Source organism: Myotis daubentonii, chromosome X, assembly GCF_963259705.1.
Source record: "Myotis daubentonii chromosome X, mMyoDau2.1, whole genome shotgun sequence".
Classification (NCBI taxonomy): domain Eukaryota; kingdom Metazoa; phylum Chordata; class Mammalia; order Chiroptera; family Vespertilionidae; genus Myotis; species Myotis daubentonii.
This window is the reverse complement of record NC_081861.1, coordinates 55,118,850-55,143,771: the sequence shown is the minus strand read 5'-3', so window position 1 is coordinate 55,143,771 and position 24,922 is coordinate 55,118,850. Positions and strand designations below refer to the sequence as shown.

Genomic DNA, 24,922 nt, shown 5'->3' with positions numbered 1-24,922 from the left:
GTAGAGAATAAAAGTGTGAAAGAAAAGCATGTAATCCAATTCATGAAAATTGTAGAAATGCTTTCTAAAACCTGAAGCAATAACATTCATTGTATTTATACAGCTGAAGTGAGGGATATTCTCTCTATTGATGGATACTGATACACATATGAAATTTTAAAAATCCAGTCCTTTTCCACTGACATAACTTTATTTTAAACAATAAAAATAAATAATAAAAATTAAAAAAAAATTAAAAATGAAGAATTGGTTATGTCCATATTTCCAGGCTGGGGGCAAGGAAACAGGTGTCCAACAGCAAAGGTAAAGTCCACTCGCTTCTTAGAGAACTTTATTTTTTGTGCTTGGGGCCTGCCCACTTAAGGAAACCAGCCTCCACTATAATAGATGTAAATAAAAAAGAAACATTTGATTAAGCACATTTGAGGGAAACTGATAGAGAAGCAGAAAACATTCAACTCCCACATTATAATATTAAGAACAGGAGAATAACTTTATATTCAATTAGTATAAAACATAAGTACAAATGTTAACATAAGCACACAATGCTATTTCTAGTTTACAATTTTAGGATTTGGGTGATCATTCCTAGATATTTAATTTTAAATAAATCAATACAGGTCAAATAAAATGTATCCAAGGTGTAGATTTGATCTTCAGAGGTTAAAACAAGTACACAAATTATTAGTAATTCATTACTCTGTGAATGCTGTGTGTAGTTCATAGAAAAATATCTGACATACATTATTTGATGGTTGTTTTTCCCACAATGGTTATTATTTAGGGATATAATATCACTCAGTTGGGCAGGTCTATCTACTCTACTGGACATTAGAATACATATGACAATTTGGATAGTACCAAGCAAATTTTAATATTTTAATGGCTCATGAGCTGGAATAATGCTGGTGGTCTTGTTCCGGCACCTAGAAGGGTTCAGGAATTTGGAGAAGCACTGTACATAAATTAAATAAGAGTCCAGAGATGAAACATAATTTTGGAAGGCATTTGGGGGCCAGAGGAGCTTGGCTAAAGAAACCAAGTTCTCCTTGTCTCAGGACCCCTTGCTTTTTATTAACACAATTTGTCCTAAGGCAAGGTGGAAATATACACATCAAAGGGTAGGGCTACTATACAGAATCCATTGTCAGATTGGGGAAAAACTGCTGTTCAGGTGTTTGACCAGTAGGAGGCAATAATATGTTGATTAAGATGCCCTTAGCTGTCTGGCAGCAAGCAATCAATTTATGCATCCTTTTCAGGTTTGGCGAAATGCCCTCAGCCATTTCCAGATGATTCAGCCCTGGTGACATGCTGGAGCTGGCTTCCGGCACCAGGATAAGGATTAAGAACATAGGTTCTGGATTCAACTTACCTGGGTTGGGGTCTGAACTCTGTCACCACAACCTGAATGACCTGGAGCACATCACTTAAACTTTCTGAATTTTTATTTTTTCTCTTCAGTACAGTGAGAATACTGAGGGTTCCTACCTACCAGAGTTGACATAATAAAGTGAGAAAAATACATACAAAGCAGTTAGCATAGTGCCTGGCTGTTCTGTACTAAGGGCTGGAAGAATGCCAGTAACTGCTTTTGTTGCATCTTTCCGTGCTGGGTCATACAGTTGGTGTGTATGTAACCTGGTCACCCAGTTTGAGCATGCTTCACTTTGGGCTCCTTTTGTCATACACAATGTCGCATCCCCAGAGGTGTGCTGTGATTCCTCCCCAGTAACCAGTGGTTGGCAGATAGCAAATCCTTAGTTTTAGAGTTTAGGTAGGGAAAAATGTAAATGCTACAGAAAAACTTGAACAACCTCCCCTCTAGTGGTCATTTGATGAACTGCCCCCAACAATTGCCCTGTTGGTTGAAAAGCAGGAGAAAAAAAAAAAAAAAAAGAAAAGAAAAGCAGGAGAGGTGGCCATACAAATGAGTGGGATACTGTTGAGATAGTTACAAGGAAACCTGGTTTAACAAATGATTTTTTAAAATCACAAATATATAATAAACTAGTTTGGATGTACATCCCCAGGCAAAGGACTTAAGTTGTAATGAATATCCTCAATATATATGGAATTTTCATATATAGAGATTTTTTTTTTAAATCCTCACCCTGGGGTATGTTTTTTTATTGCTTTTAGAAAGAGAGGAAGGGGGAGAGCGAAAGAAACATCAATGTGAGAGAGAACTATCAACTGATTGCCTCCCTTATGTGCCCTGACCAGGAATTGAACCTGCAGCCTTTGTGTGTATGGGACAATGCTCCAACCAACTGAGCCACCTGGCCAGGGCTTCCATTATTACATTCCATTAGAGATTGTAATTTTACTGCTCATAAAACTTTTTATATAAAAAATCTTATAATCATTGTTGTTGATAACATATTATTCTCCTTAGGGACTTATCAACTTTTATCAGGGCTTTGTTTTCACAGCAAGTAGGTTTGGCAGGATTTTCTCTCCTGGTTGTATTGAGGAGGAAGTGGAGGCTTATTTATAAAGAGGCTAAATAGGTTTGCTTTGCTTACCCAGGGTACTCTATTAGTTTTTACCCCTATGAGTCTCCTCTTGGAAAAATACATTTCACGGACACTGGCATGTCCCTTTATATGTTTCATACACTCCTTTCTTTGAATTTTCATGTCAAATAGTCTAAGAACAGTTTTTCAGATTGGAATAAAAATTATTAAAATAGAGACTTGAGTTTTAAAGTGGCTTCAATCCAACTGCAGAATTTCACTGTTTATTGGATAAAAATATTTTCCTTCCTGCAATGCCCCTATTCACACTTGAGGCTTGTTCAGTAAAACCCAGTAATCAAACCACCTGTGGGAGAAGACAATCTGATCAATAACCACTTTTTTCAGGAGCGCTTTGGGGGCCAACTAAAAAAGGTGTTGCTGGAGTAGTTGCAAATAGAATAGAGCTGGATTGCTCTCTGAAGTAGAGGCCTGTGCTGCTGAGGTTAAGTTGTGGTTTGGTTTCCACTGTGGGTTACTCAGTTCCACTATGTCGCCAACCTGTCCATAGCCTGTGCCCTGGCCAGTTACATCACAGATATATATTCATTCAGTTATTTGCCAAATGAGTATGGAGTGTCAACATGCAAAGGGCTCTGAAAGTGTGGCATGTTATTGCAAACTCCTCATTACAATGCACTGGTGACTTCAGATGGCACCATCTTTTTAAATATATTTTATTGAAATTTTACAGAGAGGAAGGGAGAGGGATAGAGAGTTAGAAACATCGATGAGAGAAAAACATCGATCAGCTGCCTCCTGCACACCCCCTACTGGGGATGTGCCCGCAACCAAGGTACATGCCCTTGACTAGAATCGAACCTGAGACCTTTCAGTCTGCAGGCCAACGCTCTATCCACTGAGCCAAACCTGTTAGGGCAGATGGCACCATCTTTGATTCCTGCAATTGCCCTTGGCCACTTGAGTTGCATGTGACCTTTTTCTTCCTTCTGCCTTTCTGTGAGTCTCTCACACCTTTCAGTGCTTAAACTCAAGGTTTCATTCCCTTCATGATGTCTTGTCATCAGACTTTTCAGGCTTCTTTGCTCAATACATCCTTCTTAGTTGGTTCACTAGTCCCATATCTACATATAAATCATATTCCATCCCCTCTTGCGCCACTATTGGTTTATTTTCCTAAGAGCGACAACTCAATAAAAGCAAATCATACCTCTTGTTAGAATCTAGTAGTGACTCAGTGCCCTATTGATGAAAATTCAGTGTGGGAATATATTTGGTGGCAGGTGAGCCTTCATGGATCCATGGTATCATACTCTTTATCTATTTTGGGGGAAAATTTTCTCAGGTCTCTTGAGATACCTTATATTTTCATTTTGTATTGTTAATACAAAAGGAAAATACTAAGGGGAATGATGTTTGGAAATTGTTCTCCCCATTATTATATATCTGTTCTCTGCCTCCTGACTATCTTATAACTAAATACTACCTCTCTGCTACACAAAGCAAGGGAATAGAAACTAAAATGAACCATAATCTATTAAATCAAAGACATTTTGTTTAAAAGGAAATGAATTCTCAGTGAACTCTTAAGGTTTGTATGACAAAGCTAATTATAATGGCAGTTAAATATCTTCAACTCCCTTTGAGCATGATTGTTGTGTCTGAGAAGCAGATGTTTTGATTATGTATCCTCAATTCCAACTACACCTTGTCACTAATGGGTCAAATAGCCTGTTTATATTATAAAGGTGCAGATTTATGCAAGAGATCTTTTAGAATAGGTAACTAAAGGGATTTAGAGAGAAAATGGAAGGACTATTCCAAAAGTTTTATTTTTTTCCTATCAATTAGGTAATGATAGAGGTTGAAGCTACTTTGCCAAGATAAAATTTTTAGTTCAAAAACACTTTCTGTGTACCTTATGGTTAGGGGAAAACAAAAACAGGAATATAAAAGAGTTTTAAAAAATGGATATCCAGGTTTTCTTCCTATTAATGAACTTTTCAAATAAATCTATGAGAAGGTATATATTTCTTTTAAAACATTTATATTGTTACCTCTCAGGTGTGTTAATTCATTAGAACAGTAACACATATAGCACATAAAAAGAATAATATAAAATTCATTTAAATATGATAAAACACTAAATATTAAAATTGCATTTAGTCCAAAGATGTATCACCCATAATTTTTCATGACTCAGAAAGTTAAACTCATGAGGAGTTCTCTCTCTCTCTCTCTCTCTCTCTCTCTCTCTCTCCCTCTCTTCTTGACAATTATGAGACAAATGACTGGTTAAATGACTAATACCAGGGAGTGAATTAAAAAGCCCCCAATAGGTAGTGATCTATCTGGAATAGATTGTTAGTCTTATCCAGTTGTAACTTCATGACTTTAAGAGTACATAAGCCAAATTGATGGATATGGTGCCCTCTGAATTCTCAAAAAAAAGAGTTCAAATATACTTCAGCATAAATTTAGAAGGAGTTATTTATTTGATTATTGATTTATTTCTAACAAATACTTCCAATATTATAGGAAGATTTGGGGGAGCTTGTAATCAAAGCCCATACACAGCAGGCAGTATAAAATGAAGTCAGAAAGAAATAAAAACCATGGAGTTAAAAAACTTTCTTGGGCCATAGACTCCTTTGAAGATCTTAGAAAAAGCTGTGGAACATCTTCCCAGAAAAGTATAACCATGCACAAAGGCGCAACATTTTACCAACAATCGTGAAGTCTACCCAGACACCGTCCCCACCTGGGTGTCCTTGAATCCCTGGTAAAACCCTTCTTTTATAGATAGCAAAATTCTGAGGTAAGATAGTTATTACACTTGAACATTGCATTTAGCTCTGAAGTTGCTGTCAACCAAGGTTAAAAGAGAAATACAATGGGTTATAGAGTTCTCAAAATCTAAGAAAGGGTGGAGATCGGTTGATAAAGTATAAGCAAGTATATAATTTTTAAATCTCAGTGTTATACAGTTTGTGAAAGCATTATTTTATAACGAGTAATCAAGTAATATTAAAGAATATTGAATAATTTGATGAAATTATTTGAAAATAAGCAATTGGAAGTAGAATATCTATGCTAATCATATTGACTAGATATTAAATTAGTCACAGTTATCATGTCCAACCCTCCTGGAAAAGATGTAATTTTCTGTATATGTCTTTACTTAATGGTAGATTTACCACCTAATATTATTTGGTTGAATTTGACATTAATTTAATATATTCCCATGGGCACATACCAGCTGAGCAGCAAGGGAGGCCTCAAGGAATAAAAAGAAATTGAACGGTGATTAAATATCTGCTATTAATAGGTCAGACTATAGAAAAATGACATGTAGATAATAGTGAATAATTACTTTAGATGTCCACTGCTTCCAAACCAGGTATTTACTTTCTCAAAGGCAAATAAATACCATAATGGTTCTTATCAGTTATAGGCAGAGGCAGCATATGGTAGGGGTTAAAAATTATGGTTTCTATATGTGGTTTATATACAAACCACAATACTGGAATCAGAGACTGTTTATCCAGCACTTATTAGCTGTGTGACATTGGGAAAAGTAACTGAACCCTGAGTCTCAGTTTTCTCATCTGTAAAACAAAAGTAATAAAAGTGTCAGTCCCAGGGCTGTTCCTAGGCTAGAAAGGGGCCCTGTAGAAGTACTTGTTTTGTGGGGCTCATATCTATATAATCTATTTGAGTCAACTAAAATGTCCGTGTCATTCTAGCAATTCAACCTCACACTCTTCTGGCATTGGGACCTAGCCATGGGTCCCTAGGCAAACCCCATAGACATGAGTGCTGGAGCTTCCTGGGGGATCTAGTCAACCCCAAGCAGAAACTTTCTATACAGGATTGAAAATACTCCAAAGGTACAGGGCTCAAGCAGACATCCTGCTTTCCCACATCTAAGGAAGACACTGGTCTGCCTTATAGGACCACTGGGAAGATTGAATGAGGTAATCTATGTAAGGCGCTTTCCATAGTTCCTGGCTCATAGTATGTCCTCAGTATATGTTGGCAACGATTGTTGTTCATATCATTGTAATTTACAATACTCACTGTATCTCATGCCTCATTTGGTTTTCTTTTAGTGGATGGATGCATTGATTGGTCAGTGGATCTCAAGACATACATGGCTTTGGCAGGCGAACCAGTCCGAGTGAAATGTGCCCTTTTCTACAGTTATATTCGCACCAACTATAGCATGGCCCAGAGCACTGGGCTCAGGCTTATGTGGTATAAAAACAAAGGTGATTTGGAAGAGCCCATCATCTTTTCAGAGGTCAGGATGAGCAAAGATGAAGATTCAATATGGTTTCACTCAGCTGAGGCACAAGACAGTGGATTCTACACTTGTGTTTTAAGGTGAGTGCTGAATGAAAATATTGTTCAACTAGGAGCCCAGTGCGTGAAATCACATAGTGCCGCCCATGCACTCACCGCCCAGGCAATCACCATCCTGCCTTGACACCCGAACTTCTCCACAAAGAGCTCCAGCACATCTGGCCCAGTCTCCAACCCCTCTGGCCTTCTCTGGCTGCTTCAAGCCCCGCCCTCAGTCCCTCAAGTCAACTCGGGCTGGTCCCGCCTTCTCTGGGTGCCTCCCAGCTTCTGCCTTGTCTCTGGAGCAACACCCCACAGTGCGCACAGGCAGCCTCCTGCTGATAGGAGCTAGAAAAGAGCTAATATGCTAATGGCCTGGTCGTGAAGTGTTACAGCATCCTGACCATTAGCATATTACCTCTTTATTAGTATAAATACCACAGGGTAGTCTTTTGATTAGGTCTGGAGTGTGTGCAGGTGTGCCTCACCTTTACATTAGGTATGTTTTTGAAAAGTTCCAGTGTGTGCAAAGCTTCAATAAATTCAATTTTAATTATTTATTGGAACTACATTGCAAATCTTTATAAAATTTTCATAAAATGGGACTCCCATTTACTCTGTGTGTTATTTAATTTAAACATTTTGGGATTCATTTCTTCCCCAACTCAACCCCTGCCCCAGGGCCTTATATTAACAGTTGTTTTTGCATAGAGCCTCTTCTCTCCCCATTATTTATTCAATCATTTGCTTATATCAATATGGACTTATGGATATTTATATTATACATTGGGTTATAGTTCAATGCTACTTTATTTTCTGGTTCAAATTCTTCCACCTTTGTCCATTGGGAGCGCTTTCAATAGGTGCCTCTGTCCCTTTGACATAGCCTCATTATTGTGGTTTTATTTATTTTAACATTTCCTTATATTCTACTACTATAAGATATTATAGGATTATCAAGTCTATTTTTTACCACAGTTTTAGAATTAGCCATTTTTTTTCTAAGGAGCCCTGATTCCTTTTAATAGAGAAACCACAATTTGGGTGCTAGATGTGCTTGTTGCTACTGGGGTGGGGCTATTTTTAGGCACTCTCAGCTGACAGGCTATTTACTTTTAAGCAAAGACTTGTATTATTCCATGAACAAGTGGAATTTTTCAATGCCCTTGAAATCCTTTCCTATAGGTATCTCTCTTTCAAGTACATATCAGTTGGCCATGTTTGTAGCTATTGTAGATACCATCTAAGTCAGTGGTTCTCAACTCACATCTAGATCAATAGAAGAAAATGGGATGGTATTCTACGGAGAAGAGACTTAATTAAAGCATAAGTGGTGATCTATTTAATCACACATCAGGTCTTAGTGATTGGTGATCTATTTAATCACACATCAGGTCTTAGTGATTGGGACTGATATGTGTAGGTAAAATTTTGAACATTATCCCTCATGTGTGCCTTGATAAGGAAAAAGTTTGGGAACGGCTGTCCTGAAGGAAGCAACTGTGTTTTTTCAACTCAGACATATAGAAATATCTTCCATAATCACATATGTAAAGCAGGTAACATTTGTGTGTGAATAATAAACATGTTTTTCAGATTTAGTATTGGCCATTGATGCCAAATACGTGACAAATGAGAAAGTCAATCCAAATTGGTGATTCTATGCCAGTGCTAAGGGAGTGACATTTATAATATGAAAGGTTTTGAATTTCACAATGTCTATATTCACCTATAATTTCCATAGAGAAACTACTTTAAGGTAATCATGGATGATTTTTGTATGCTTCACAGATATCATTAAAATTATTGATTTTTATGTTCTTAAAAATGCAGATAAATTTAGTAATATTCTCCACCCATTTGAATCATAAGAAAATTTTACTATTTGTGACCTTTCAGTAGCCAATTAAACATTTTTTTTTGTTTTTCTTTGACCAATCTCAAGAGTATGTAGTTGAATTTTTCAGCATGTTAGTGGGTTAGTAATAAAGAAATGGTGGACAAGCGAGTCATATTTTGAGATACTTATAGCCTTTCTCTCTTCCCACCTGAATCTTTTCAGTGGAGGAAAAAATATATATCCAGCAACCGGAATGCCAGAATGGCCAATATCCTGCACCCCCTCCCCCTGTCCAGCCCTGTCCCTGATTTCCCCCCTGATTGGGGGGAACCAGCCAATAGCCCACAGCCCCTCTCCTCCCACCAACCTGGCCCCCAAATGCCCCCCCACTCTGATTGGAGGCAAGGCTGGCTGGCCAACTGCCCATGACCCCTTTCCATAGCTGGCCCTGCCCCGATCGGCCCCCACCAGGGTGGGTTGGCCGGACCCTACCCGTGCACGAAATTGTGCACCAGACCTCTAGTTGGTGGGATACAAATGATGAGAACAATCTTATTTGACAAAATTTCACACATAACTTCAACAATTTGGAACAAGGGGTGACTTAAGCTATGGATGAAGATAGATATATTAATGTAATCCTTAATTGAATTCACAGTTATTGAAAAGAATCTACTTATATAAAAACCCTGGGTGTAACATCACGGCCAGAACCGCGACCAACCGGAAGGAAATCAGTCCTGCAGGGGTCGTCTTGGAAACGGCTGTGCTGTCCCCCAGTGGTTTCCTGGAGGGCGAGATTTCAAGCAGGAACCCCCCCCTCAGGGTGAGGTTTCAGGCAGGAACCTGCACTCGGAGCAGAGCATGGAAGTGAAATGATTTGTAATGGATCTATTATTGAAGCTACCTTTGGAAATAGTATATCTATAGATAATATCAAAAATATATCTAAATGTGCAATTCTTTGTCCAAAAAATGAGCATGTTCAAAAATTAAATGAAGAAATTTTGGATATACTTGATGGAGATTTTCACACATATTTGAGTGATGATTCCATTGATTCCACAGATGCTGAAAAGGAAAATTTTCCCATCAAATTTCTTAATAGTATTACTCCTTCCAGAATGCCGTGTCATAAATTAAAATTGAAAGTAGGTGCAATCATCATGCTATTTAGAAATCTCAATAGTAAATGGGGTCTTTGTAATGGTATCAGATTTATTATCAAAAGATTATGACCTAACATTATCGAAGCTGAAGTATTAACAGGATCTGCAGAGGGAGAGGTTGTTCTGATTCCAAGAATTAATTTGTCCCCAACTGACACTGGCCTCCCATTTAAATTGATTCAACGATGGTTTCCCATGATGCCAGCATTTGTGGTGAATATTAATAAATCACAAGGACAAACTCTAGACAAAGTAGGCATATTCCTACCTGAACCCATTTTCACACATGGTCAGTTATATGTTGCTTTCTCTTGAGTTTGAAGAGCATGTGATGTTACAGTTAAAGTTCTAAGTACTTCATCACAAGGGAAATTAGTCAAGCACTCTGAAAGTGTTTTAACTCTTAATATGGTGTACAGGGAGATATTAGAATAAGTTTAATCACTTTATCAGTCATTGTTTGCATCACTGTTGTTTTCATATCATGTTTTTGTTGTTTTCATATCATGTTTTGTCATTTTTATATCATGCCTCTGTTGTTATATCCTTTTGTTACTGTTTATTTATTAATAATTTTCTATATTATTTTCATATACATTTTACTAATTTCCTTTCATCTCTCACACTTCTATTATAGAGAAAGGGGAAATAGCAATATTAAAATATCTCCACTAATTAATTCCCTTTTTATAAAAATATATTTTATTGATTTTTTACCAAGAGGAAGGGAGAGGGATAGAGAGAAACATTGATGAGAGAGAAACATCGACCAGCTGCCTCCTGCACATTACCCACTGGGGATGTGCCCATAACCAAGGTACATGTCCTTGACCAGAATCGAACCCGAGACCCTTGAGTCCGAAGGCCGGTGCTCTATCCACTGAGCCAAACCAGTTAGGACAATTAATTCCCTTTTAATGTGCACAAATTTTGTGCACTGGGCTACTAGCGATTAAAATTATTGAACCTCTGTCAAAATCTGTGTGGGAATCACAATATTTAAGTGCAGAGAACCAGATATAGGTTCAAAAACCATTGTGACCATTTACTTCTCCAATGAAGTAGATAGAATAAGGAAACTCATTCCTAAATAGGAACATAATCAAACTATTTTTGTCTTTAGTAATCATTGAAGTAAATGAGGTTCTCAAAATCTAAATTCCTCACTAACTCTTGCAACAAGGTTCCTTGTGGCATTTAAAAGCTCTGAGGAATGAATTTACCTTGCTATTCATCATATTTGTGTGATTCTTACTCTAGAAAATCATTACCAGAAAAGTTGAATGAGGTGGAGGTATCTATACTAATAAAAGTGTAATATGCTAATTAGACTGGATGTCTTCCAGATGTCTTTCTGTACAAAGCCACAATAGCTGCGAGGGCTAAGGAGGGCCAAGGAGGGCCGGCAGCCGCAGTGGCTGTGAGGGCTGCCAGTAGCAGCAGCAGCAGGATGATGGGGGAGGTGCCTTCCCCTAATCGGCCTGGTTGCCTCCTGCAGAGGAGCAGGCCTAAGCCATCAGTAAGACATCCCCTGAGGGCTTCCAGACTGTGAGAGGGGGAAGGTCTGGCTGAGGGAACCCCCTGCCCAGTGCATGAATTTTCATGCACCAGACCTCTACTTTGAAATAAGAACTTCATGTTACTAATTACTGAATCTGTACAATGAGTACAAGTGTTCATTATATTGTTCTTTTTAATTTCAAGCATGTGTAAAATGTTGCATTATAAAAAAATAAAAGTAAAGTATAAAGCAATTTTGCCTGACTTTAATAGCCCTTAAATGATCCTGACCCATATGTGTGTATGTAGCATATATTAAACAAGTTTTATATTTCAATCACCAAACAACTGTTGAACATGTACCATGGGATTTACTTTATGGCATATTGCAAAGAAACCTGTGCCTTTAGAAAGAGAAGTAGTTGTTCTAGTTTTCCTAAGACTCTAAGAAGTGGCTTTTATCACCTTCCAACCTACTATTCTAATACCCACCATGGTTACCAAGAGATTTTCAAGGACAGTGAACATTTCTTATAATTCAATTTCAACTTAACTATTGATCCTTGAAAAGTTAGGAGTTAACAAGTTGGTTGCCTGAGTAGTAATTTCCAGGAGAGCAGATAAGAAAAATGAGAGCCTGGATATAATAGAATTAATTATCTTCAGAAAAGATCCAAGATTGTACAACGAAGTCTTGAGACAACAACAATGACTTCTCTGGCCTGTGTAGGCTAAAGTGTGATGCCATTACTTATTTCTTTTACTTAACTTTGATTTTAAGTGAGAGCCCTGATTTACTTATTTTTTGTGGTGATTATGCATAAGGGAACATATATATAACCTGATTTTATTTTCTAAATCTCAAAAATTTAATAATCTACTTGATTATAAAATTATAAGTAACTTAAATAGCAAAGTATTGGCAATTGTAATCTATTTTCATTTTATTTTTTAGTGAATTTTCTATGCTGTAATGTTTAGGTAGCCATATTGTTGCACATTAGCTATATAATACTCAGAAATATAATCATTCTATGGTACAATACCTATGTAATTTGAACTCCATTCAATTTTTTTATTGGAAGGAAGCAGATGTTTATAGCTTAGTCAGCAGTTACCTACTTTGTAAGAATTAATGAGTTATATCTGATAATCATAAAACAAGAATTGATTCAATTAATCACTGCTAGGCTAGCTAATCCTGATACACACTAGTAACCCATCACGTGATAACGTGCTCAGTAGGCCGCCCGTCACTTCCGCGGGAGCCGGTGGGAACCACAGCATGCAACTGGCAGCTATGCTGCTTCCATGGGAGGCAGGAGAGACCTGCGTTCATTCTGCAGGAGCCGGGAGGGAGCTGTGCTGCTTCCATGGGAGGCAGGAGGGATCTGTGCTGCTTCCACAAGAGGCAGGCCTGCTGTCTCCTCTCCAGGCCTGCGCTTTGCCACAGAGGCTGCAGGCCAGTCCCCCGTCCCTGTCCCTGTGCATGTCCACTCTGGCTCCGGGGGGCTGACCTGAGCCAGGTGCATGACAAAGCAAGCATTCCACCAGGTCGCTAACGTGGCCCACTCTCAGCAGCTGCCCCCCTGGGATTGGGGGACTCTGGCGGGGCTGAGAGGACTGGACACCACCATCTTGTGTCTATGGGTGCCTCCATCTTTGTGATGGAGTGACAATTAATTTGCATATTACCTTTTAATTAGATAGGATGTGTGTGTGTGTGTGTGTGTGTGTGTGTGTGTGTTTTATTGCATCTCTTGTACAAACTTCAGTGACTTTCTGTAATATAAGTATTTTATTCATATCTAGGTTTTAGCCTATTACAAGATTTGCATATTCAAAATATTTTTAGGGGCTAAAAATATAAAATAATTGTGGCAGGCCATCAGAAACATTTTAGAGACTGTAGCAATCCATGGGGCAGGGGCCTAAGCCACAGTCTGGCCTCCCTCTGTGGGAGGCGACTGGCGGGCAGATCATATATTTGCAGGCTATATATATGGATTATTATTCAGCAATGAAATACAATGTAATTTTTGCATTTATGAGAAAGTGGATGGACCTAGAGGGTATTATGCTAAGTAAAATTAGTCAGACTGCAAAAGGCAAATGATGTATGATTTCACTTATATGTAGAATCTAAAAAATAAAACAGATTAGTAAATCAATCAAAATCAAAACAGACCCATAGATATATAGAATACACTTATGGGTGGCAAAGGGGATGCAGATGGGGGATGGGTGAAATAAAAAAAGAACAATTAAGTCATAACATAACAAAGATTAGAGAGAAAGAATAGAGAGCTTGTTTCAAAGGGCATCTTGTCTCATGGTTAATTTGTAAATGTTGATGATTTTCTAATCCATTCATCTGTTGATGGGCACTTAGGCTGTTTCCCAATCTTAGCTATGGTAAATTGTGCTGCTATGAACATAGTGGTACCTACACAATGGAATACTATGCTGCTGTAAAAAAAGGAATTCTTACCATTTGCAACAGCATGGATGGAACTGGAGAGCATTATGCTAAGTGAAATAAGCCAGTCAATGAAGGAAAAATACCACATGATCTCACTAATTTATGGATAATAAAGACCATTATAAACTGATGAGCAAAAATAGATACCGAGGTACAGCAGCATCGAACAGACTGTCAAACTACAGCAGGAAGGCCGAGGAGGGTTGGGGGGTGGGTAAGAGATCAACCAAAGGACTCGTATGCATGCATATAAGCATAACCAATGGACACAAGACACTGGGGAGTAGGGGAGGCCGGGGGAGGTCAAGGGGGAAAAAAGGAGACATATGTACCACTCTGTAATATTTTAAGCAATAAAAAATTTATATATATATATATATATATATATATATATAAATGTTGATGATTAAGTTAATATTTCTATTGCTTTTTAGAAGAAAACAAACCAAACTGATTTTGTAAAGGTGTTTCTTTAATTTCTGCTGTCCTTACCTGGGTACCAGACATGAGCCTGTGCTTGCACATAAGCCTGCTGTCTACCTGGTGTTAGCCAGTCAACAAACAAACAAACAAACCATGATTAATACTTTAAATGTGGCAGCACCTAGATGAGGTATCAGATAAGTGGATAATTTTAAAATAGAATTATGAAGACTTGTTAACCAATTTCATATGAAGAATAAGCATGGGGAGGTAGAATAGACGATGATTTTGAGGAATCTTCCTAGAGAAACTAGGTGGTGTGACTAGTGTTGTCTCTAATCATGATAGATGTTATGGGAAGAAGAACGAACCTACATTTGCCTTTATGACAGTCATATAGAAAAAAGTTAGATGATTCTGAGCTGGAACATAGGCAAGAGTACAGAACCTAAGAAAATTATTATAGACTTGGATGTTTTCAGCACTTAGTTTGTTGTTGGAACCTAGTGCTTGTACAAAATTGCTGTAGATGAAGGTGGGTGGGGGGGAGAAGAAAAACCCAAACACACAAAACAAAGGAAGGAATCCTGAGGCCTGGGGGAAGATGGCCAACATTTTGAGGATAGGTTGAGGAAGAAAAGCTAGTAATACAGTTATGATAAGATGTTAGAGAAGTAAACATCATGAGGAGAGGGTTTAGAAGTAAGGAGATATTCAGAAAATTGAAGGGGTTACAAGTTCCAAGTCATGCATACTGGTAGAGGTCAGATAGGATAAGGGTTATTAGATGTGGATAATATGATATTCTTAGTCAGTCTAGTGTTAGAAATTCAATATAATTATGGAACAGCAACCAGATGATAGTGGGTTATAGAGTGAAGTTAGAGCAGCATACAGAAATTTTGAATGTTGACAAGTCTTTCAAGATCTCTGAGAGTAACAGCTATGGTGGATTGGCAGGGGGGTCCAAGAATAGATCATGGAAGCATAGTATGTGACAACTTGTTATGGGGACAATTGGCTAATACACTTTTCAAATGAAGACAGGGAGAATACTCTGGCTACTACTGTATGGGGAGGAAGATAATTATATGTAAAGAAACCTCAGTGATTTCGAAGAACTTGCAATGTAACTCCTGCAATAAAGCAAAACTTCTAAATGCTACAGGGAATAATTATGAAACAACATATTGGCAGTTAAAAAATACCAATGTAATCAAAATAAGAAGCAGTGAGGAAGTATGAAATAGTTATTAGAGTGAGTGAAATTCAGGACTGGGGAGTTCTTTCTGGAGGAGGTTTTTGTTTGTATGTTTCATTGAAATATCTGGTCTCTCCACAGAAAAATTATTTGGTTATAGTATGATGTATAGAAAATTGATTCTCTTAAAATTGCTTTCAACCAAACAATAAAGTAGGGATCACTCATACTATAGTGTGCATGATGGTGGTGGAAGGTAATCTTTTGACTTTACCTTGATTGTCCCCTTATTTTTGCCCACATCTTAGTCACTTGCAGACAGATTTGGAACTAGGTACTATACCCTTAAATGGAAGGTTATTATAATTGCTTTCCTTGAGACTGATGACTTGAATTTACTCCTGGAAGATCCATAATCCCCAGTAATCTATGAATGGATGATAATATTTATAAACTTTTTTCTTGTGACTTAAATGCTGAGCCCCTCAAATAAATTATAGTTTGTTTTGAATTCAGGGTAAATTTTATGTTGGTGATAAAATTTTATTTTGAATGAGTAGTTTTTAGAATATATATATATATATATATATATATATATATATATATAATTTCTACTATAACCTCATCCATTGGCTACACTTTTTTAAACAACGATAAAGCATAACATCTTGATTTACTTTACAGTTTGCTTGGGAGTTAGTGGATTAGTGGTCATGATGTTAAAGGGGTTAATTTTTATTGAGTACTTACTATATTCTGGGTACTGTGCTAAGTGCTTTAAATGAACCAACTCATTGCTGGGGGATTCTCCATGAGTTTTTTAGATTTCTGCATGTTTTATGAGCAGAGGAACTGACTATTCCTTGACTAAATTATCTTTTCAAGGAGGTATGTACAGAGAACAATCTTAGAGTCTAGAAATAGTGTCTCCCACTAGAGAAAAGGGCAAGATTGCTTGAAACACTAGAAAATATAGGTAGTATCTCCCTTTTGAGCAAAGGACTGGCATGATCATGACTTATTAAAAGATTTGTGCTTCCTAAGTTTGGGATTCTTCTCCTGTAATGCAATTCACTGCTTATGCAGGTGTCATCTGGCCCTTTAATGTTGTCTTGTAGGAGTTTGATTTGGGAAGGCATCACAAATGCTGATACTCTGGCTACTTCCATTGCTGTGAATAATTAACTGTCCACTCTGTGACCCAGGAGTTTCTTGTCTTCTAACAACACTCATGAAACTTGCAGGCTAATGAGTTAGCTCGCAGTATGGTAAAATCTCAGACCCTGAAGGTTCTTAACACATGTAATACAACAACCCAACAAGGATAACTCTTTTTATTTTGCTTACATCATAGGTAAAAAACCCACACACACCTCAATGACCTGTCCAAAGATTTATAGTTAGCACTTAATAGAGCTGGGATCTGAACCCAAGCCTCTCTGACTCCAAAAGCCACATTCGAAAGCAGTGAGCTACTCATGTCCAGTTCAGTTGAAGTCACTGGATTGACCTTTTATCTAACTGCATCATGAACCAGAAAGAAATTATGTTGGAATAATCCTGGATTGGAGATTATCAATGTTATGCCAAAGGTTACATATTCATGTCAACAGGAGAGAAAAGCAGTTGATAAATTGTTCTTTGCTCATGCCTCCAATAAACTTTTATTTGTTTACTACCTGGGTTTCTGTCTAATGGGAAAAAGTACATAAACTAAAAATCTTTAATACTGGCATTCTTATAGATTAGAGATATTATTCATGAAATATGGCATTCTTTGATAAAACAAAGAAAATGAAAGAAAAACCTGAACTCTTCATAACTCTAAATATGATTACTTAAAGACTAAAAAGTTCAAAAGTGAGTTTTTCAAAAGATCCTGTGTTCTCCTAATTTATTATTGTAGCACAGATATTTTTTAAATATATTTTATTGATTTTTTACAGAGAGGAAGGAAGAGGGATAGAGAGTCAGAAACATCAATGAGAGAGAAACATCGATCAGCTGCCTCCTGCACACTCCCCACAGCGGACATGCCTGAAATCAAGGTACATGCCCTTGACCGGAATCGAACCTGGGACCCTTCAGTGCTCAGGCCGATGCTCTATCCACTGAGCCAAATCAGTTAAGCTGTAGCACAGATATTTTAATGATTGAATTAAGTTTACATATTTTTTACAATATACAGTATGCCACATAGCAGATGCTCAATAAATGTCATTTGAGTGCATCTAAAAGGTTGTGGCTCTTTATAAAATTACTAGAGGCCCATACATGAAGATTCACGCAATAGGCCTTCCTTCCTCTGGCTGCCAGCACCCGTTTTCCTCTGGCACCCGGGACCCAGGCATTAGGTCCAGCCGCAGCAGCAAGGGTTGGCTTCTCCTCTCTGGCTGCTCCCAGCCCCTCCTTTTTTCCCCCCCAGCTCCTCAAGCAGAGGCCAGGGCTGGCTGGAAGCCAGCCAGTCCTTGAGCGGAGCCCAGGCCCCCAGCCCCTCCTTGAGTGGAGCCCAGGGCGGGCTGTAAGCCTGGGTTGCCCCCGGTGACCCAGGCCTCGAGCCACTCCTTGAGTGGAGTCCAGAGTCCAGGGCTGGTGGGAAGCTTGGCTTCCTCCATCGCCGAGAGCAACCCAAGCCTCCTGCTCGCTCCAGCTCCGTGGCCGCCGCTATCTTCAGCCGTGTTCTGTCTTCACTCAGCTCCTGTGTATGCAAATTAACTGCCATCTTTGTAGGGTTAATTTGCATAGTCACTCTTATTGACTGGTGGGCATAGCGGAGTGACACCATTTTGCATGTTTCTCTTTTATTAGTTTAGATATTAGAAAATTTGTCAGAGCTTGGATCCTTGTCCATTTTGTTAAGACTTCCTTTTTTTATTGTACATTCTTTTTATTTGGACAAATGTATAGTGACATGTATCCATCATTATACTATGATACAGAATACTTTCACTGCTCTAAAAATCCTCTGTGCTCTACCTACTCATCCCTGCCCTCACCCCAGCCATTGGTAACTGCTAATCCTTTGCTGTCTCCATAGGTTTGCCTTTTTCAGAACATCATATATAGCTTTTTCAGATTGGCTTTTTTTGCCTATTAGATGTATTTAAGGTTCTCCACATATTTGCATGGCATTGTAACTCATTTATTTTTTGCATTTAATACTATTCCATTGTCTGTTTGTACTACAGTTTCTTTATTCACCTACTGAATTACATCTTGGTTGCTTCCAAGATTTGGCAATAGTGAATATATCTGCTCTAAACATCTATGAGCAGGTTTTTGTGTGGACATGATTTTTCCATTCCTTGGATAGATACCAAACAACATGAATACTAGATCATATAGTAAGAGTGTTATTTTTATAAGAAACTGCCAAACTATCTTCCAAAGTGGCTGTAACATTTTTAATTCCCACCAGTAATGAATAAGAGCTCCTGTTTCTCCACATCCTCACCAGCATTTGGTGTTGTCAGTGTTCTGGATTTTGGGCATTCTAATAAGTATGCAATAATATCTCATTGCTGTTTTAATTTGCATTTCCCTAGTGACATATAATATACAACTTTTCACATGCTTATTTTCCATCTGTATATTTTCTTTGATGAGGTATACATCAAGTTTTTGGCCCATTTTGAAATTGGATTGTTTACTTTCTTATTAAATTTTAATATATATTTTTCATATATTTTGGATAACCTTTGTCAGATGTGTTCTGCAAATATTTTTTCCCAGTCTGTGGCTTGTCTTCTAGTTCTCTTGACATTGTCTTTTATAGAGCAGAAGTTTTTAATAAAGTCCAGCTTATCAATTATTTCTTTCATGGATTGTGCCTTTAGTGTTTTAATTTAAAAAATAATTGCCATATCCAAGATCATTTAAGTTTTCTCCTATATTGTCTTCTAGGAGTTTTATAGTTTTACATTTTACATATAGGTCTGTGATCCATTCTGAGATACCTTTTGTGATGGGTGTAAGATTTGTGTCTAGATTCATTTTCTGCATGTGGTCCAACTGTTTCAGCATAATTTGTTGAACAAACATTTGCTCTATAGTCCTGTGTTTGTTTCTTTGTCAAAGAGCAGTTGATTACATTTGTGTGGTTCTATTTCCAGGATCAATATTCTGTTCTATGCATCTATTGTCAAGTGTCTCATTAATACCACATTGTTTTAAATACTGTAGTTTTACAGTAAGTCTTGAAGTCAGGTAATGTTCTTCATATATATAAATACTACTGGAAAAAAAGTATAATTTATGACTTAAAGTAGCTAACATTAAATTTTGGGAAAACAAAGTGAAGATTATTTATAAATTAGCAAATTCGTCTGTGCTGGCCCTGGCTGGTGTGGCTCAGTTGGATGAGCAGCATCCAGTGCACTGAAAATCACCGGTTCGATTCCCAGTCAGGGCATATGTTCAGGTTGGGGGCTCAATCCCAGGTCTGGGTTTGCTGCAGGTGCATGCAGGAGGCAGTCAATCTGTTTCTCTCTCACATTGATGTTTCTCTCTCTCTCTCTTCCTTCCTCTCTCTAAAACCAATAAGAGTATACTAAAAATCCTTCTGTGCTGTACATATTAACATTATTCTTTAAATGTTATCTTTACAAACTGTATTTATTTCTATGAGCTTCTCTAAGTTGTTTTGGATAACTATGAGTTAATTTGGCTGTTAACCCATCAAGATCTGAGACTAGCCAGGGGCTAACAGCCAAATCTTTGGCTCTCATACACTAACCATCTATATGAGCTAAATTACGTTATTTATCCTTCCTTTGTCTATCTTGTACTCTGCAAAATGTAGATAATACTTACCCTACACATTTTCCTGGATTGCTCACAGAATTAAGTAAAATAAGAGATATGGAAGTATTTGAAATATTACTACGGTATCTTGAAAATATCTAAGGTATCAATGCAATATCACCATAAAGTCCCTTTGCTCATATTGAGTCTAAATGTACAACTCATCCTCAGGATAAGAAGGGAGCTCAGAAAAAAAACTATAGTCACCATTCATTCACACTCTTCAGTTGCCTTCTCAGAGTGGCAAAGCTCTAATTGTACCTAATGAAAGAAATGTAACATTTTTAGGTCTTTGTTGCAGAAAACATTTTAAATAGAACTGGCCTGAGGGCATTTTTCAAAATAAAATCTAAATAATGTAAGATTACTAGTGAGAACTATGCCAGGGTTAAATTACACAACTAATAAAAATCTCTCTGAGTCTCAGACTGTCAGACAGTCTTGATCACACCTCCCCCAGGTCAGGGACAGAGACAGCAGGCCTTGTCTCTGACTTTGTCCAGAGATCTTGGTCATCATCAGGGACTTCATACTAGTACTTGTTTATTGGTCAACAAGCAATTTGTCAGCAGTCTTTTACATGCAAAAGATCAGAGTAAGAGCAAATTCATGCATAGCTCTAGCCTAAGGTTGTTTGTGGGTAAACATAAGAATACTGAAACCATCCCTTTTACTCCTTCAACCCATCAGCCATCCCCAGTGTGGGTTCCTTACCCTCAGCTCCTTCCCATGATATTGAAGATTCTGATGGCATGGCCTATATAGTTTAAACTTTAGAGGGGTAGGTGAGGAGACACATAGAAATATCTCTTGTCTTTGGTCCCGGGAAACCTTGCCTAGATGTTTAGTCATTATTATAGATGTTATTTTTTTTAAGAAACTCACAGAAGGCTTAGTGGACCTTTTAGTAACAATTTGACCTTGAAGGTTCTGAATTTTGTCTAGTACGTAGTACTCATTGTACCTGGAAATATTTTCCTGCTTTACCAGCTTTCCCTTGATTCATTTCTTTTGCACCTAGGTTGGTATATATATCTATATTATAAAAGGCCAGTGGCCATAACTCCATAACACTGGAATGACCAAAGACCGATCACCAGGAGATGCATTGATGGGTCTTGCAGTGCAGCAGAAGTCTATGCAGTGGGAGTCAGTTTGGGTCCTGCTGGTGTGGCAGGAGGGAATCTGGGTCCTGCCAGTGTGCTGGGTCTGGGTCTCATGCAATTTAGTGTGCTGGGCCTCTAATATAAATAAATAAATAAATAAATAAATAAATAAATAAATAAATAAACAAACAAACAAACAAACAAACATATATATTTAAAATATATTTTTATTGATTTTAGAGATGAAGAGAGAGGGAGAAAGAGATAGAAACACCAATGGTAAGACAGAATCATTGATTGGCTGCCTCCTGCATGCCCCCCACTGGAGATCAAGCCCACAACCTGGGCATGTGCCCTGACTGGGAATTGAACCATGGCTTCCTGGTTCATAGGTTGATGCCAAACCACTGAGCCACGCCATCTGCGTTGTCAGTATATCTTTTTGATCTCTTCAGAACTTCGTGGCTCTCTGGTACTGGGCCTGTCACCCAACTGACCCCTTCTAAATGCTTTTCTATCAAGTAGTTCTCCTAACTCCGTGGCATATCTTAACCCATTGCTGCCAGTGTATTGTTATTATATATGTTATTGTTCATAATTACTATATTACATATATATTATAATGATTATTTGTTAAAATATGCATAAGTAATCCTAGCAGTAATAACAATTCTAGCTACAATATATTAAATATCTATTATGTAGCAGATGCTGTATTATGTGGAGGTTTTTTGTTTGTTTTTTAATTAAATTTTATTAGGGTGACATTGGTCAACATTAACATATAGGTTTCATGTGTGGATTTCTAAGTTGCAAAATCTGTATATAACACCATGTGTCCACCAGGGGGTGGAGGGAAGAGCGTCCTAATATGAGGTGTATTATGTGTTTTATATTCTTTATTTTAATAGTTACAACAGCCTGGAAATATCAGGTATTGTAATCATTCCAACTGAAAATGATAAACATTTTTGCTCATGGTTGTATAATTAAAAGAACTTCGTTTTCCAACCTCCAATGGAAACACCATAAAGGACTTCTTATTCTCATTTTTCAGTTGAGGAAACTGAGACTAAGAGATATTATGTAACTTACCCAAGTTCACAGAGCAAGGTGAACCCAGTGGATCTTGGTTTGAATTTGGTGTTTTGTTAAGAAATCACTACGTTTTATTGATCACGTATTTAGTCTTCTTTGTTTTCTCCTCAAGGCCAAATACATTTGGGATAATTTCTTTCAGGGCATTGGACATTCTATCTACTTCCATTGTTGAGACTATTGAACCAAACTTTATCTTCTTGCCTGAGACTTTAAAAAAATCTGGCTCCTTTAGCTTTATGGGTTTTTTAAAGACTGTCCAATATCTAACAAGAGAATGAAATGTTCTTACATTTGATTCCAACTAGGCATATATTATGTCTTTAGGTTCTAGGAACCTATACTAAGGAAGACAGAAAAGTAATAGCTCACAATCTACATTGAATGATTGGTTTGTATCTGAACATCAGAACGGGGGTGATTTGATAGCATCCTTCTCAGATGACACGGGCATAGGCATAGTCAGAAGTACTTGCCAGTAATTATATTTACTGGAAATCTAAGTAGTAGTTATTTTGATTAACTTAACTTATAAACCTAATGGGCAGCAGCAATGTGCCCTCCTATACTTTGTGTTAACGTAGAAAACATTCTAATCTAGCCTGTAAAGAATTTTTGTGAGTTTTTTGAGCCAAACTGTTGATAATTGCCAGAAAGCAATATCTCAACAGATTGGGATAGTGTTCCTGAGAATGGCGGGTTTTCCTCTATTTTTATACATTGCAATCAAAGGTGGGACCTAGGTGGGTTACTTGAAATCCATTGGTGATAGACTAGAGAGGTGGGAGAAAGCAAAGCGGGAAAACCTCCAGAATTGGATAAAAGGTAAAATTATAGAAACATACTTAGATGGGTGTAGGAACAATTAACATGATAACAATGAAGGAATTTGTGGTATCTGTCCTTGCGCCCAGGCACATTAGGTTGTGCCCCCAAGGGTTCCAGAAAAAGGGAAGTTACAAGTTACCCAGATATTTCAAGGATATGTGATTATAGATACAAAAAGACAATTAGGCTCAGTTAAAGTAAAGTTTGACCTTGTCAGTGAAAATACCGGCCTAGAATATAACTACCCACCAGAACTACTTTTATTTAAAGCTTAATTTCAGACCATCCTTTGTGGTTACTTTAGGTCTCTGAGTTTGCAAGACTGCCATACAGGCCTTTCCTGAGCTTATCAGGTTAGCATGTGGCCCCTTTCATCCACATTTGTATGATACATAGCATTTTGTGAAATTTCAATGAGTACTAAGTAGTATGAATACTAACAATGCTTTGAGACCAACATTAAATTATTGATTCTCATGCTAATCCCATCTGTCAGGATTTTTATCACTTGACTTTAAAAATACTTGGTTTTAAAATTCCCTTGGCACTTTGTATGTTCAACAGCAGGTACCCCTTGATGTTTAGAACAGAAATGGTTCTGATGTGTCTCACCAAGAAATAAACCATTTGACCTTCTAAGTCTTACCAGGTTGTTTCTGATTTCTCCTTCACACTTTCCAGTTTTCTTTTTTGTGGTTGATATTTTCTGGAGTCCGTGTACACTAAGGTAGGGAAAGGTAATGGTGTATACAAAGTGACCTTATGATAAAATTCAATGTGGAAGCTCCTTTACAATGGATAAAATTAATCTAGGCTAACCACTTTCTACTAGGATTTGTCCTTTGTAGGATGCCAGGATTGGACCCCTGAAATATCTCAGTAAACACTGTCAAAAGCTATGTAAGTTAATAGGTATCTTCTGTATGTTGATCTATTTTTTTTTGGTGTGTATCCTATAAAAGTACATGTTGGCTTAGATATCAATGGCAAAATTAAACAACCTTTGGAATATCTTGTAATGAACTGGCCATAGAGGCAGAGCAGAAATGACTATACTTCTAGTCATAGACTTCCTCACAAGCTTTTACTATTAGATATTCAACATAAATTTATTTATTTCTTATTAACCAATGTCACTCCAATAAATTTAATAAAAATATTTACCTCTTGGAAAGAAGTCTGATCATCTGGTGGTTCAGAAGATGAGTACAGCTGTTCTATATAGCTACCTCACAGTCAGAAATGTCCATATTAGCACTTTGTTTAATAGCTTTCTGTCAGTTAAAGTAGAAAATTGTTCTCTATTTTTTATGTTGTTTCTGACTTCTCAGTAATGTGCTAAATGGAAAAGTCAATATTCTTGAAATATATAGTGTACAAATGAAGTTGTAAACACCCAATAAAGTCATTTTGTTATTTCTCTGTTCCTACAGAAACTCAACATATTGCATGAAAGTGTCAATGTCCTTGACTGTTGCAGAGAATGAATCAGGCCTGTGCTACAATAGCAGGATCCGCTACTTAGAAAAATCTGAAGTCACTAAAAGAAAAGAGATCTCCTGCCCAGACATGGATGACTTTAAAAAATCTGATCAGGAGCCTGATGTTGTATGGTATAAGGTAACTCAACATGGTGTTAAATGCATTT

At 37.5% G+C, this 24,922-nt stretch overlaps 1 protein-coding gene across 1 annotated transcript in view; it reads left to right on the top strand.

Moving 5' to 3' along the window:
* The first annotated feature begins 5,858 nt into the window (after positions 1–5,858).
* IL1RAPL2 (interleukin 1 receptor accessory protein like 2) overlaps positions 5,859–24,922 on the top strand; it is a 632,274-nt gene continuing 613,210 nt past the window's right edge. The window contains exons 1-3 of the mRNA XM_059678650.1: positions 5,859–5,880; positions 6,593–6,866; positions 24,708–24,894. Of these exons, the coding sequence (XP_059534633.1) occupies positions 5,859–5,880; positions 6,593–6,866; positions 24,708–24,894 (483 nt within the window). The remainder of the gene's footprint in view (positions 5,881–6,592; positions 6,867–24,707; positions 24,895–24,922) is intronic.